The sequence below is a fragment of the Caretta caretta genome, chromosome 28, assembly GCF_965140235.1.
Source record: "Caretta caretta isolate rCarCar2 chromosome 28, rCarCar1.hap1, whole genome shotgun sequence".
In the NCBI taxonomy this organism is placed as follows: Eukaryota; Metazoa; Chordata; order Testudines; family Cheloniidae; genus Caretta; species Caretta caretta.
This window is the reverse complement of record NC_134233.1, coordinates 16034399-16047509: the sequence shown is the minus strand read 5'-3', so window position 1 is coordinate 16047509 and position 13111 is coordinate 16034399. Positions and strand designations below refer to the sequence as shown.

At 56.8% G+C, this 13111-nt stretch overlaps 2 protein-coding genes across 3 annotated transcripts in view; one reads left to right on the top strand and one right to left on the bottom strand.

The window, feature by feature from the left end:
- LOC125628598 (uncharacterized) overlaps positions 1-12377 on the bottom strand; it is a 28188-nt gene extending 15811 nt beyond the window's left edge. Inside the window, exons 1-8 of one of the 2 annotated variants that reach the window (XM_075123924.1) lie at positions 12321-12377; positions 11069-11155; positions 10338-10556; positions 9789-9811; positions 8404-8516; positions 8069-8101; positions 5204-5292; positions 3491-3617 (exon numbers count right to left, since the gene is read on the bottom strand). In XM_075123924.1, the coding sequence (XP_074980025.1) occupies positions 3491-3617; positions 5204-5292; positions 8069-8101; positions 8404-8516; positions 9789-9811; positions 10338-10556; positions 11069-11155; positions 12321-12350 (721 nt within the window). In that variant the 5' untranslated portion in view covers positions 12351-12377. The remainder of the gene's footprint in view (positions 1-3490; positions 3618-5203; positions 5293-8068; positions 8102-8403; positions 8517-9788; positions 9812-10337; positions 10557-11068; positions 11156-12320) is intronic. The other variant, XM_075123925.1, reaches the window with a different exon arrangement.
- The window catches only part of LOC142068369 (uncharacterized), a 295529-nt gene that overhangs the window by 232810 nt on the left and 49608 nt on the right, over positions 1-13111 (top strand).

The window sequence follows — 13111 nt, the reverse complement described above, 5'->3', positions numbered from 1 at the left end:
GCGGCCAGCGGGAGCCGCGATCGGCCGAACCTGCGGACGCGGCAGGGAAACAAACCGGCCCGGCCCGCCGGGGGCTTTCCCTGAACAAGCAGCGGAACAAGTCTGGGAACCACTGCTTTAAGGGATACTGAAAATGGACGGATACCTAATCTTGCTGAAGATGGGCATTTGGTTAAATTATTGCCCACCGTGTATAAAGGGAACTTCTGTAAAGAACTTCTGTATTAGAAGTTTGGGGATCAGTGACACTCCACCCTAATCAAGGCCCGTGTTATATAAATCTTGTTCAATGAGAGAGTCTCTGTACATTTCTTTTACAGAATCTTTACCAATATTAGACCCAAATACAGCTGTCTTCAACAAATTAACCCCTGCCCCTTCAGTAGATTACACAGAAGAAGAAATCTACAAGGAGCGACTGGATTTACCGCAGCTACTCGTGCTTCACCCAGCAACACAAACATGGGGAACACCGGCTCTAGCTTGTTGCTCTGTCAGCGGGTATCCATATGTTTGCAGGTGTGATGTTTTTGGTGTTGCAATGCCTGCCTGTGGCCATGGAGGCCCTACACAGACCAACAAGACAGACAAGCTTGCCGCTGTTGTCTCCTGACCAGTGAAACTCACTAAGTGGGGACTTCCTACTGTGAAGGTGGCCTATAAAGTGGAAGAACAGTACGGCAGGCAACTAATCATAAAACATTTTGATATGGTGACTGTGGTGAGCTGCAGTGGCCTCCCATCGAGCCGGAGGGGGAGGGACCGCTCTTTGGGCCCGAGGGGGCAGAGACTGGCAGTCACGAGGCAGGACAGGAAGTATAAAAGTTGGGCCCGGGCCAGGGAAGGGAGGAGACGTCCCCAGCCTACAGTCCGGTTGTGTTGCTCTCTGCACACAAGTCAGCGTGTTCTGGCTGGATCCCTGCTGACCCACTCCACCACTCTTAGGGCCCTGGGCTGGGACCCGGTGGAGTCGGGTGGGCCCAGGTCCCCCTACGCCTGCTGCCAACCCAACCCCTGGGGTGGCAGCCTCTTCCCCTTAGGCCAAAAGGCTCGTGTTTGTCTGCCACTGGCCAGAACCAGGACATCAGACGGTCTGTCATTTGCTCTGCCCTGCCCCGGGGCCTGAGCCTTAAGGCTGTTTGTCTGCCCCACCTGAGGGCTGGGGCTCCTTAAAACTACTGGATTGTGCTGTCCTGCCTAAGCCCTACTCCTGGATAGGGGGCGGTGCCCCAGAGACGCAGTGAGGCAGAGCGGTCTCCCACTGAGCTGGATGGAGAGGGACCATTTGTAGGGACCCACTACAAAGACCTTCGATGTGATGTGGCTCTTTGTGCCTCATGGGCAAAGCGTAAGTGGTCAAACTGTAATTATGCCTGTCCCACTTTGTCAGAAAGAATCAGCCAAAGAAAGCCTAAGCATCAAGAAGATATTGCAAGTCATATACCAGTTTTTAACCTACATATTCCTCCATTAACCGCAAACCTCAAATCATTGTTAAATTGAACGGATACACATGTTGTCCAAATCAGCACGGACATGCATGCGGCAGAAAAGTCTTTAGAAGATCTAGTACCTGATGGAGATTTTAATCTACTTATTTCTCATACATGGAGAGGAGTTACATTTAAGGCTAGTTATTATGGAAGTAGTGTTAGGTTTCTTTATTGATTTTATTTTGTCAATTATGCAGAGTACTCAAGCAGTATAAATCTCACATGAGCACCTTAGCTATAGCCTCAAAGAAACAAATAACTAAATAGTTTAGTGTTGCTCTGGTTAGTTAACAATAGCGACAAGGGGGTGTCTGTTAGTACCTGTTAGTAAATATAAACGCTTATCGTTCTTTCTTTCTCTAGATCTGATTCACTTACATACTTTAACAATCTTGGGAGCCTTCATGTCTCTACGACTCCAGATGTTCATGGAAACCACCTCCTTAACATATATCTATAATGCTGACTTAAGCACGTATAGACTTGGGAAACGAATAAGGGATGATTGTTACAACAGCTGATGTAGGCTTGGGAAATCAACAGGGAAGAATAATTGTGGGGTTAAGGAGGACCCACTGAGAGAGGTTATCTTGAAGAATTGTTAGTTCTCCCGGCTGTAAATGATCATGCCTTCACACATAAATCAGGTAAACTGAGAATGTACAGAAATGACACCACAACGTATGTTTCTGGGAGAATATTCTTGGCAACAAGGTTTCCTTTGTCTGAAACCCTCTATAAGGATACTGATATGGGAACCGGGTTGAGGGAATGAACACTGCGCAGTTCCTCTGGATGCAGGAGAGACACAGATCCAGCTCTTAGTCTGACAACAAAGGGTGGTAATGTACCTATTTCTGTCTGTACGCTGTATACTGCTGTACTAATCTCTGACTGATGATGTTGGATTACATAATTCCAGCTGAACCGGTTATTTCAACAATCGTGAGTCATTAACTCAGACACGCAACAGCTGCCTCATGCCTTTCACCACACGGACAGTGGCTAAACCCACCTCTGAAAACCAGGAAATGAAGAGCTGAAGCCCACAACACCTCCGCGACACTATCTTAACTTTGCCCCAAGCCCCTAGCCCTGGAGCTGGCAATCGCCACTGGGAACAGGTCAGGCAAAGGTAAACAAACTATTTAGGGAAGCGGAGGGTTCTCCATCCCCTGAAGTCTTCAAGTCAAGACTGGATGCCTTTCTGGAGAAGGATTTAGTCCAATACCAGGTATTCAGCTCAGTACCGCAGTAACTGGATGAAATTCTACGGCCTCTTGTCCAGGAGGGTCTGATTAGATGACCTAATAGTCCCTCCTGGCCTTTTAATCTATGAATCAATAATGTCTATGAGGAAGGACTAAGAGAACCTGCCGTTGTTTGTGTGGTGTTTCACAGACGGGAATGCCAGCATTTCTCCGCACGCCCTCCGGCTGTGAGCACTGGGCCAGGTGTAGCTGTACTCGGAGGGTGGAGGGAGTAGTCCTTGGGGGACGGAGGGGGATAAAGGGGTGGAAACGTTTTGCAAATCTGGGCCGGTTTGGATGCAGCGGGCTCGGTGCTGGAGGGCTGGCCAGGGGCAGGCAGCTTCTGTTCTTTATGCCAGACCTGAACCCAAGTTTTGCCTTAGCCAAGAGAAGACCTTCGACTTTGTCCTGTTCCCAAAGCGTTCTCTAGCAGGGGAGGGCAGAGGGCTACTGTGCGTGTCATTGGCATGTCGGGGTGATGCTGAAACAGGGCAGAGTTAAGGCTGCATTATGGGGGGAGGGATAGCTCAGTGGTTTCAGCATGGGCCTGCTAAACCCAGGGTTGTGAGTTCAATCCTAGAGGGGGGCCATTTAGGGATGTGGGGCAAAAATTGGGGATTGGCCCTGCTTTGAGCAGGGGATGGGACTAGATGACGTCCTGAGGTCCCTTCCAACCCCGATCTTCTGTGATTCTAAACTTCACTCTTCACTTCCTTTTCTAAGAAGGGAGGGGACGGGAATCCTTACCCAGCGAGGTCACATTCTCATAGTTCTCCTGCATGATGTCCCAGTACAGGTCTCGCTGAGCGGGGTCCAGCAGAGCCCACTCTTCCCTGGCGAAATACACAACCACCTCCTCGAAGGCCACCGGCTCCTGTAAGAGAAAGAGCCCCCCGCTCAGGACCTGCTGCCCCACTCACAGCCCCACAATTCGCAGGAGCGCAGGACCAATCAAATGGAAGCTCTGGGAGGCACCCAGTCAGCAGAGTCCCCGTCTGCACCCCCCTCAGAGGAGGCATCAGGATGAGGGGAGTGTGACACTCTATGCCACAGGGGACAGCCCTGTAACCCCCATATTCCTCATTTGTGTAGATAATGGTGATATCGCATATAAAGCAGGCCGTGTGAGGTGTCGTGGGAAAGGTTGCAATCTGCTGAAACCCACTGTTCCGTCTAAATGTGTGTCTCGTTCATGCATATTAAGTTATGAGAAGTGCATTGTATGGCTGTCACTAAAACACGCTGTGGGTTTTTGGACGTGCCCAGATACTAGCTCTCCAGAGACAACGACACGGGAGGGTAACCAACACCCGGATGGGCGCGGAGCAGACATCACCAGCCACTCTCCAGCAGAGGAGTTACAATTCAATGACTCACTGACAGGAGACACACCGGGGAATTGCCTCCCCTGGGGACTCAGCAGTGCCCCCCAGACATGCCTGGACTTGTGGTCTCCAAGCACATGGACTCAGGGTAGAAAACAGAACACAGGGGCCCCATGCTTGTCCCTTTCTCCTCCCGCCACCTACGCTGCAAGTAACAAGGACGCTCACAAGACTGATGATTTCAACAGGGGAGATTGGCCCAGGTTTAGGAGACAAACGTGTGTATTAGGGACTGTAAGATCCAGTGGGGTGAGAACATTGCTTGATGTAAATACTGTCGAGTGTGATAAGGGTTAAGGTTTACACTGTGTGCTTATATTTTATTTTATATTTTTGACTATCACTTAAAAACTCTCTTTTGTAATCGATAAACTTGTTTTACGATTTATCTTTAGCAGTGAGTTTGCCTGAAGCGTGTGGTGAATCTGCTCAGGTTTGCAAAGGCCAGTGTGTATCCACTTTCCACTGATGAAGTGGGGGAACCAGTTAATAACTTTGCATTGCTCAAGAAAGGGTCTTAGAGAGTTAAGGGGGCATAGGGGTCCCAGGCTGCACCCCGGGGATCCCGTCACAGGGAGAAAGAGAGAGCCCTGGTCCCTCCCCTCTCTCTGCATGGGACAGGATAGTCTCATGCCTCATAGGCTGGTACAGGACATGGAGTGCCCAGGGACAGCTCCCTGGTGGGAATCCAAACACCCGCCTCATTGCCAGCAGCTGGGTGTGAGGGGATGGGGCCAAGCCCCACTGGTGCGTGACCCCTTCATATCTCCCAGCAGCCTCTGGTCAGTGGGTTCCAGCTGCAGGCTGGTAATTTCGCCAGCCCTGTCCGAGGGGGTGTTTCCTGTCCCATCAGTCGGGCCGTTTCCTCTCCCGACTGTTCCTCGAACCTAAGCCCCAGGTTAAACCAGTCCCCGCAGGTCTGTCACACCCCGTCCCCCTCCTTTCCTCCTCCCTGTGGATTTCCTGCCCCCCTCCCACCTCCGGACGAAACTCCCCAGAAGCTCCCCCCTCCTCTGGGTTTCCTGCCCCTCTCAGTGCAGAGGGAACCCACCAGCAACGCCCCGATAATCCCTACCTGAGCCAGCTCCCCGGCAGCCGTTGCTCTTCCCCGTCCCCTGGGAGGCTGGGCCCATCCGGAGGCAAAGGGGGAGGTCGTTCCGCAGCCTGTCAGGGTGGGGGGGGGGTTGGAGAGACCAGCTTTAGTGACGCTCACAGCACCTCCCGCAGGCTCGTTCCCCGCGGAGAGACATTCTAGGCGCTCCACCTCGCAGGGCCCCGACGTCGCCTTACTGCGGCGCGGACCCGGCCCTTCCCACCAGGGCTAGCCCCACGGAGACCCTTCAGGGCCCGACATGGTCCCCGAGGGCAGCACGCTCCCCGGCAGGCCGGGAGCCGGGCCGAGGTGGGGGCTGGATAAAATCTGTCCAGAGCTGAGACAGGAATGGAGCCGAGCGGGTCTGGGAGCTTGTGACCTGCCTTCTCCCTCGCTTCTCCTCTGTTTCTCTCTCCCCTCCCTCTGGCTGGGGACTTCGATACTGTCTATTCTTGGAGGCCTTTGCTGTCCTACCGGTGCTATTGCCATTTTGGATCCAATCTTTGGGCTTCGTCCTCATCTCCACAGAGCACTGGAGGGGTTTCAGTCTCTGGTTGTGACCCAGACACGGCATGGACAGGGGGACTCGGGAACAGCTGTGCGCTGGATTCTGAAGCCGGAAAGATTTCTGAACTGGGGGTTTACGGGAACGAATCGTTCCTTGGCTCAGTCCACACCTGGCATAGCAGCTAACTAACTATTCATTCACAACAGGCCCATATACAAAGTAATGCCCTCTTCCCCTTCAGAAAATGAAAGGTCTAGTCTGACGGTCCTCAAGCGGCGGTTTGCTTCCCCAGGTGACTCACGACAGGCAACAAGATGGGCCGTGAGATATTATCACTTTTGTTATGAGCTAAAGCATCGGTTGTCAAACTGCGGGTTGGGACCCCAAAGTGGGTCATGACCCCCTTTTAATGGGGTCACCAGGGCTGGCTTTTAATGGGGTCACCGAGCCCCACGGCCCAGGGCTGTAGCCGAAACCGGGGGACTTCAGCCCTGGGCGGCAGGGCTCAGGTTACAGGCCCCACCCGGGGCAATGGGGCTCAGGCTTCGGTCCCCCCACCTGGGGGTCGTGTAGTCATTTTTGTTATCAGAAGGGGGTCACAGTGCCATGAAGTCTGAGAACATTGATAGTGATCAATGGCTCCATGTCTAGTTGGCAGCCGGTATCAAGTGGAGTGCCCCAGGGGTCGGTCCTGGGACCGGTTTTGTTCAATATCTTCATAAATGATCTGGAGGATGGTGTGGATTGCACCCTCAGCAAATTTGTGGATGATACTAAACTGGGAGGAGTGGTAGATACGCTGGAGGGCAGGGATAGGATACAGAGGGACCTAGACAAATTGGAGGATTGGGCCAAAAGAAATCTGATGAGGTTCAACAAGGACAAGTGCAGAGTCCTGCACTTAGGACGGAAGAACCCAATGCACCGCTACAGACTAGGGACCGAATGGCTCGGCAGCAGTTCTGCGGAAAAGGACCTAGGGGTGACAGTGGACGAGAAGCTGGATATGAGTCAGCAGTGTGCCCTTGTTGCCAAGAAGGCCAATGGCATTTTGGGATGTATAAGTAGGGGCATAGAGAGCAGATCGAGGGACGTGATCGTTCCCCTCTATTCGACATTGGTGAGGCCTCATCTGGAGTACTGTGTCCAGTTTTGGGCCCCACACTACAAGAAGGATGTGGATAAATTGGAGACAGTCCAGCGAAGGGCAACAAAAATGATTAGGGGTCTGGAACACATGAGTTATGAGGAGAGACTGAGGGAGCTGGGATTGTTTAGTCTGCGGAAGAGAAGAATGAGGGGGGATTTGATAGCTGCTTTTAACTACCTGAAAGGGGGTTCCAAAGAGGATGGATTTAGACTGTTCTCAATGGTAGCAGATGACAGAACGAGGAGTAATGGTCTCAAGTTGCAGTGGGGGAGGTTGAGATTGGATATTAGGAAAAACTTTTTCACTAAGAGGGTGGTGAAACACTGGAATGGGTTACCTAGGGAGGTGGTGGAATCTCCTTCCTTGGAGGTTTTTAAGGTCAGGCTTGACAAAGCCCTGGCTGGGATGATTTAACTGGGAATTGGTCCTGCTTCGAGCAGGGGGTTGGACTAGATGACCTTCTGGGGTCCCTTCCAACCCTGATATTCTATGATTCTATGATTCTAACCCCTGAAAGCAAAGTCTCACTCTGCCACTTTTATCCTTCAAGGTCCCCTACTCTTGAAACACCCACCCACGTTACAGAGACTCAGCCTTGAGACTCATTTTATTCTTCCTTTCACAGTCAATGTAAGGGGATCCCCCCGCCACCCCCCCCCCCGCAAAAAAACTTGACTTCAAATAAGGGGCCACCAATGTGAAAAGTGTGAGACACACGGACACGCACTCGAGCAGCTCCCGTCTCATTCACAATGATCCCAAAGACAATCGAGGGCTCTCCTCCCCTTTCCAGCCAGTCTGTACACGGGAGACCAGCCCCATCTCTCCTTCAGGGCCAGGATCTATTCAGGGTAGGGCTGGGCTCCACCCACTCCTCGCACCCGCGACTCTGCTGTCCCCACGTTCAGTCGCTCATTAAAGCGCTCATTCTTTTATTCGTGTCTCACCGTCTCTCACACCACGCCGGGTGTTGTTCCTCTTCCCAAAGGGAACCACCCCCCTGAGCTCCGGATTCGCTCTGAATCCCCATCGGACGCACAGCAGGAGCGAACCAGTCACGGGGCTCACCCGGCGTCACGTCGTTCCACCCTTCCCAGGGGCACATGGGGGCTGGAGGCCGTGATGCCCTGCCGCGAACATGGTTATTGGTGTGAAATCTCCCCCCGGCCCGTCAGAGAGGGACACGTACCTGCGTCGCTCCCCAGCTCCCGTCGCAGCGTCTCTAGGGGAAGGAGAGGACGGGAGAGAGGAGGATTCAGGCCCTCGCGTTCATAGAGAAATCCCCATTGGTTATATTAACGTAACCGCTTTAAACTACGGGACGGGGACACAGACCGAGGCCCACAACGCAGCTGCTGCGGACAGAGCCAGCCTCACAGGGCGACTCCATGGGGAAGGGCGACGCGCGGAGCTGGGGCTGCGAGATGGAGCCCGGGGTCAGTGACATCCCGAGAGTCCCCGACTCCTCCCCAGGGCCGGGGTCGCTCTAACCAGAGGAGACGCCACCCCCAGACTCCCACTCACCTTTGAATCCCCGCAGGACCTGCTGCAGGACGGCACTTGTCAGAGAGAAATCGCTGAGCCTCCTCTCCAGCTCCGCAAACCCCGGCTCCGGCTCCCGAAACGCCCCGTCCTCCCTGCCGGGGAAAGAGGGAGGGGTGAGAAACGGGCCCGGATCCCCAAACCCGGAGCCCAGCAACCCCCAAACTCCAGCAAACCTGGATCTGAGCTTCGTAGCCCGAGATGGGCACTGTTCTAGCGAGTCACCTGCCCTCAGCCCTGGGCTCTCCACAGAGATGGGACACGAGGAATGGAGACGGGCTCAGGAGCTTTCTCTGGGACACTGGTTCTGTGGGGTGCAGAGCCACCCCCGTCCGCTGGGTTACTCCAGGAACAAGGGGCTCCGACACTGGGTTACCAGGAAAGGAAGGAGACAGGGACCAAAGGGTGGGCGTGTCCCACAATCGCACTGTGGCCCCAGACAGATGCTTCGCAGGGAATGAGCCTGGGCCCTTGAATGCCGAATGCCCAGAGCCCTGCACGGAAGCTGTAACCCTGCACCTCGTTTGGCAGGGGGGCCGTATTCGACGCCCTGGGGCGGTCAGCGGGCCCGGGCGTCGATTGCAGACTCTGTGTACGGCTCCGTTCAGAGCAGGACCCTCACTGCTCTCAGCGGGACACCCAGGCACAGACACCGAGGGGGGAGTCTGCCCTTCGGAGAGGAAATAACCTTTTCGCTACCTGTATTCATCAAGTCCTGTATGGTCACACTCAGTATCGCGCCGTGGGGAAGTAGCCCCATCCCGCGCCTGCCAGGGCTCCTGCTTTCCCCTTCCTTCCACCCTCATTTCTCTCTCTCCATTGCCTTCATGTCTCTCCTTTGCTCTCCCCGCCCTACAGAAACTCCCCGTTCCCACCCCTCCAGGGCTCCACTCCCCGACCCGCCAAGGCCTGCTGACAGGAAAGTGGCCTCGTTTCAGCTGACGCTCCAGCGAGACGAACGGAGGAGTTCACACCCGTCTGAGCCATGGCTTCCGGCCGCTGGCAGACCCAGAAAGACAACAGCGTCCCCGGCTGCACGCGGGAGGGGTTCTCCCCAACCACAAGGCCTAGAAACTTACGCTAAAATGGAAAGCGGAGATTCTCCACACCAGGAATACCTGAGATGGCCACAGAAATACGCCAGACAGGCCGGGTCCGGCCCATGGGTCCGACAGCCCTGGTGGGACCTCAGGAGCTGTCAGGGAGTAACAGGCTCTTCCCCCTCGTGAGGCAGCCACGAGGGGAGACCTGATCCCAGGCACCAAGCCGGCGTCTCGCACTGCAGGGGAGGGGGAAGCTCCGGATTTTGTGCCGTTTCCCAGCGTAACTGAGCATGAGGGGGGCGTGAAATGGAGCCGGGGACTCACCTGCTCCCACTGCTCCCGGCACCCTGGAGAGGGAGCGAGAGAAGAGACAGTCACGGGGGGGGTGTCCCAGGCAGAGGGGCCACCGTTGGCGTCTCTGGCGTTTGGGGCATTTCAGACACTGGGGTTCACGTTCAGAGAGCAGCTGCTGCCCCCCGGGAATCCCTGCTGGGACGTCGCCATCAGGGAGGCACTTTACAGGAAGAAAATATTTCTCCGCCTTGAGAGTGAAATTCCCACTCGGGCTGAGAGCCCCGCAAGCCCCCTGGCCCCATTAAACCCGTTCACCTGGGGTGGCGAGGGGCCTTAGGCCTGGCTCGGGGCCTCGGCATGGCAGGGAGGGGACATCACCCTCCAGCCCAAATGCAGTTAGACATTGGCAGGGCATTTACTGCGTGACCTTGGTCAGGGCTCTGCCCTGCCCTGTGCCTCACTTTCCCCCTTTCTCCCATAGGGATAATGCCCCTGTCCCCCCTTTGTAAAGTGCTTTGGGGCCTGGGGCAGACGCTCCTACAGGAACGCTGCGTGTGATCATTGCAACGACAGCCTGACCTGCAGGGGTGGGCTCAGCGGCTGCCCCTTCTCTCCTCCCCGCTCCCCGAGCAGGGAAATCTCCCGGGACACTCGGCAGGCGCCCGCATCCCTTCTCTGGGCAATGGCTCTCTCGAGCTCTTCCAGCCGGGACAGCAGCCGCTGCTCCTGCTCCGCCAGAAACCCTCGCAGATCCCGCCACTCCCAGACCATCTTCTGCCTCTCGGCTGCCGTCCGGCTCTGCAGCCACAGGGAGAGGGCGGGTGGGTACCGGGGGAGACCCATAAATGCCCCTCCCGGCGGGTGGGGGAGTTATTTCCCAGAGCGCGGGATCTCTTGCGCTGGGGGACGGGAAGGTTATTTACCCCAGCAAGGGGGGACGGATCAGGGCAGGGGTGAGCTGTACATCGCTCACGGGGGGGACTGTTCTCCCCAAAACCTCATCCGATTGCCCTGGGCCAAACCCTCCATCTCTGCAGCCGGCATTTCCTCCCCATTCCCCCCAGGTGCGGGAAAGGCTCCCCGGTCACTGTGACACGCAGACAGCCCGTGGGCAGGGGCTCTGGGCTCACACAGACTGACCCGCTCCTGCCCAGCAGCCTCCCGCACCCTACGGGCACCATGCCACCCCCGTGTCGGACCCTGGGCTCCGGTGGGGACGGGTCCCTGGATGAGGCTGGCAGGCCGGGCCCTGCATTCGCCGTCACTCGGGGCACCGGGATCCCTGGCGAACCTGGGCCCTGGGCACCTACCAGCAGCTCCTGGCTTTGCCGCGGCTCCTCGGCTTCGGCTGCTTCTCTCTCTTTTCCCAGAGGGGCCCGACGCTCTCGGGGGGGCTCCTGGAAGAAGCGGGGGGGGGTTACAAACCGCTGCAAACGGCCTCACAACGGCCCGATTTCAGGGCCCGTCCTGCCCTGCAGACGCCCGAGGAGAGTCCCTGGGGCTTTTTTCCTCGTTCAGCCTCAGCCAGGAAGCTCTGAGGGGCTGCTGAAACGGGGAGCAGGTTTCCCAGAGAAAACACAGGGCCCCTGGGAGAGGTGATGGGGTGCAGCCCGGCTCCCCCGCCCCCCGCAGCCCCCCATGCCCCCTGCACCCACCCACCTCCCAAGCAACAAACTTCAGACACTGCCCCCAACTTCCTCCCCGCGAACTGGCCCCCGGCCCCACTCACAGCCCTCAATATTAGCATCAGTGCCGGATCAGAACATGGACCCCCCCCACCCCAACTCTGTGCCCCCCACTGACACCTCCCAACCCCCAGCTCTGTCCCCCACTTACACCCCCCAAACCCCAGCTCTGTCCCCCCACTTACACCCCCCAAACCCCAGCTCTGTCCCCCACTGACACCCCCCAACCCCCAGCTCTGCCCCCCACTGACATCCCCCAAAACCCCCAGCTCTGCCCCCCACTGACACCCCCCAACCCCCAGCTCTGCCCCCCACTGACACCCCCCAAACCCCAGCTCTGTCCCCCCACTTACAGCCCCCAAAACCCCCAGCTCTGTCCCCCCACTGACACCCACCAAAACCCCCAGCTCTGTCCCCCCACTGACACCCTCCAACCCCCAGCTCTGCCCCCCACTGACACCCCCCAACCCCCAGCTCTGTCCCCCCACTGACACCCCCCAACCCCCAGCTCTGCCCCCCACTGACACCCCCCAACCCCCAGTTCTGCCCCCCACTGACATCCCCCAAAACTCCCAGCTCTGCCCCCCACTGACACCCCCCAAACCCCAGCTCTGTCCCCCCACTGACACCCCCCAAAACCCCCAGCTCTGTCCCCCCACTGACACCCCCCAAAACCCCCAGCTCTGCCCCCCCACTGACACCCCCCAAACCCCTAGCTCCAAACTACTCCCAACCCCCAGCAGCCCCACGACCCCCAGATCCACCCCCCCCCCCCGCCACGGCTCTGACCCCCAGATCCACCCTCCCCCGGCGGCCCCCATCCCCTCGCTCCCGCGCCCCGCGTGTCCGCCCCACGCGTGTCCCCGCCCGGACCCACCGCGCGGCCCCCGGCCCCGGCCCCGGCCATGGCCCCGCCGCCGCGGCCGCACGAAGGGCTCCCGGGAGGAAGAGGCGGCTCCTGCCCGGGCCTGGCCCTGCCCCTGCCGGGGCGGGGTGAAAATCCGGGGTGGTTTTTTGCTCCCCGGCCGCGGCTAAAAGAGGCAAGTCGCCCTGGGGGGGGGACTGGATGGAAACCAGGTTTGGAGACCGACTCAGGCAGGCTGGAAATGGTCCGCTCCGAAGAGACGAGAGGGAAAAGTGAGAAAGAAAAATGCCAAGAGAGGCATCACCGTGAGAAGCAAAACTGGACACACAGGAGAGCGGAGAGCGGGATAAATCCCAAGTCCATTCATGGCTACGAGCCCCGCACGGTGTTTGCCGCGGGGTGGGGATGGGTGGCAGGAGAGAGATCTCACTTAGGGCTAAAGCTACAAGGAGTCCAGCAGGAAGAGCCGGCCTCGTGGCACCTTAGAGACGAACAAATGTATTTGAGCATAAGCTAAAACCCACTTCATCAGATGCATGGAGTGGAAAATACAGGGGGGGAGATTTTATATACACAGAGAACATGAAATCTCCCCCCTGTATTTTCCACTGAATGCATCTGATGAAGTGGGTTTTAGCTCGCGAAAGCTTATGCTCGAATAAATTTGTTAGTCTCTACGGTTTACATGAAATCTCCCCCCTGTATTTTCCACTGAATGCATCTGATGAAGTGGGTTTTAGCTCGTGAAAGCTTATGCTCGAATAAATTTGTTAGTCTCTACGGTTTACATGAAATCTCCCCCC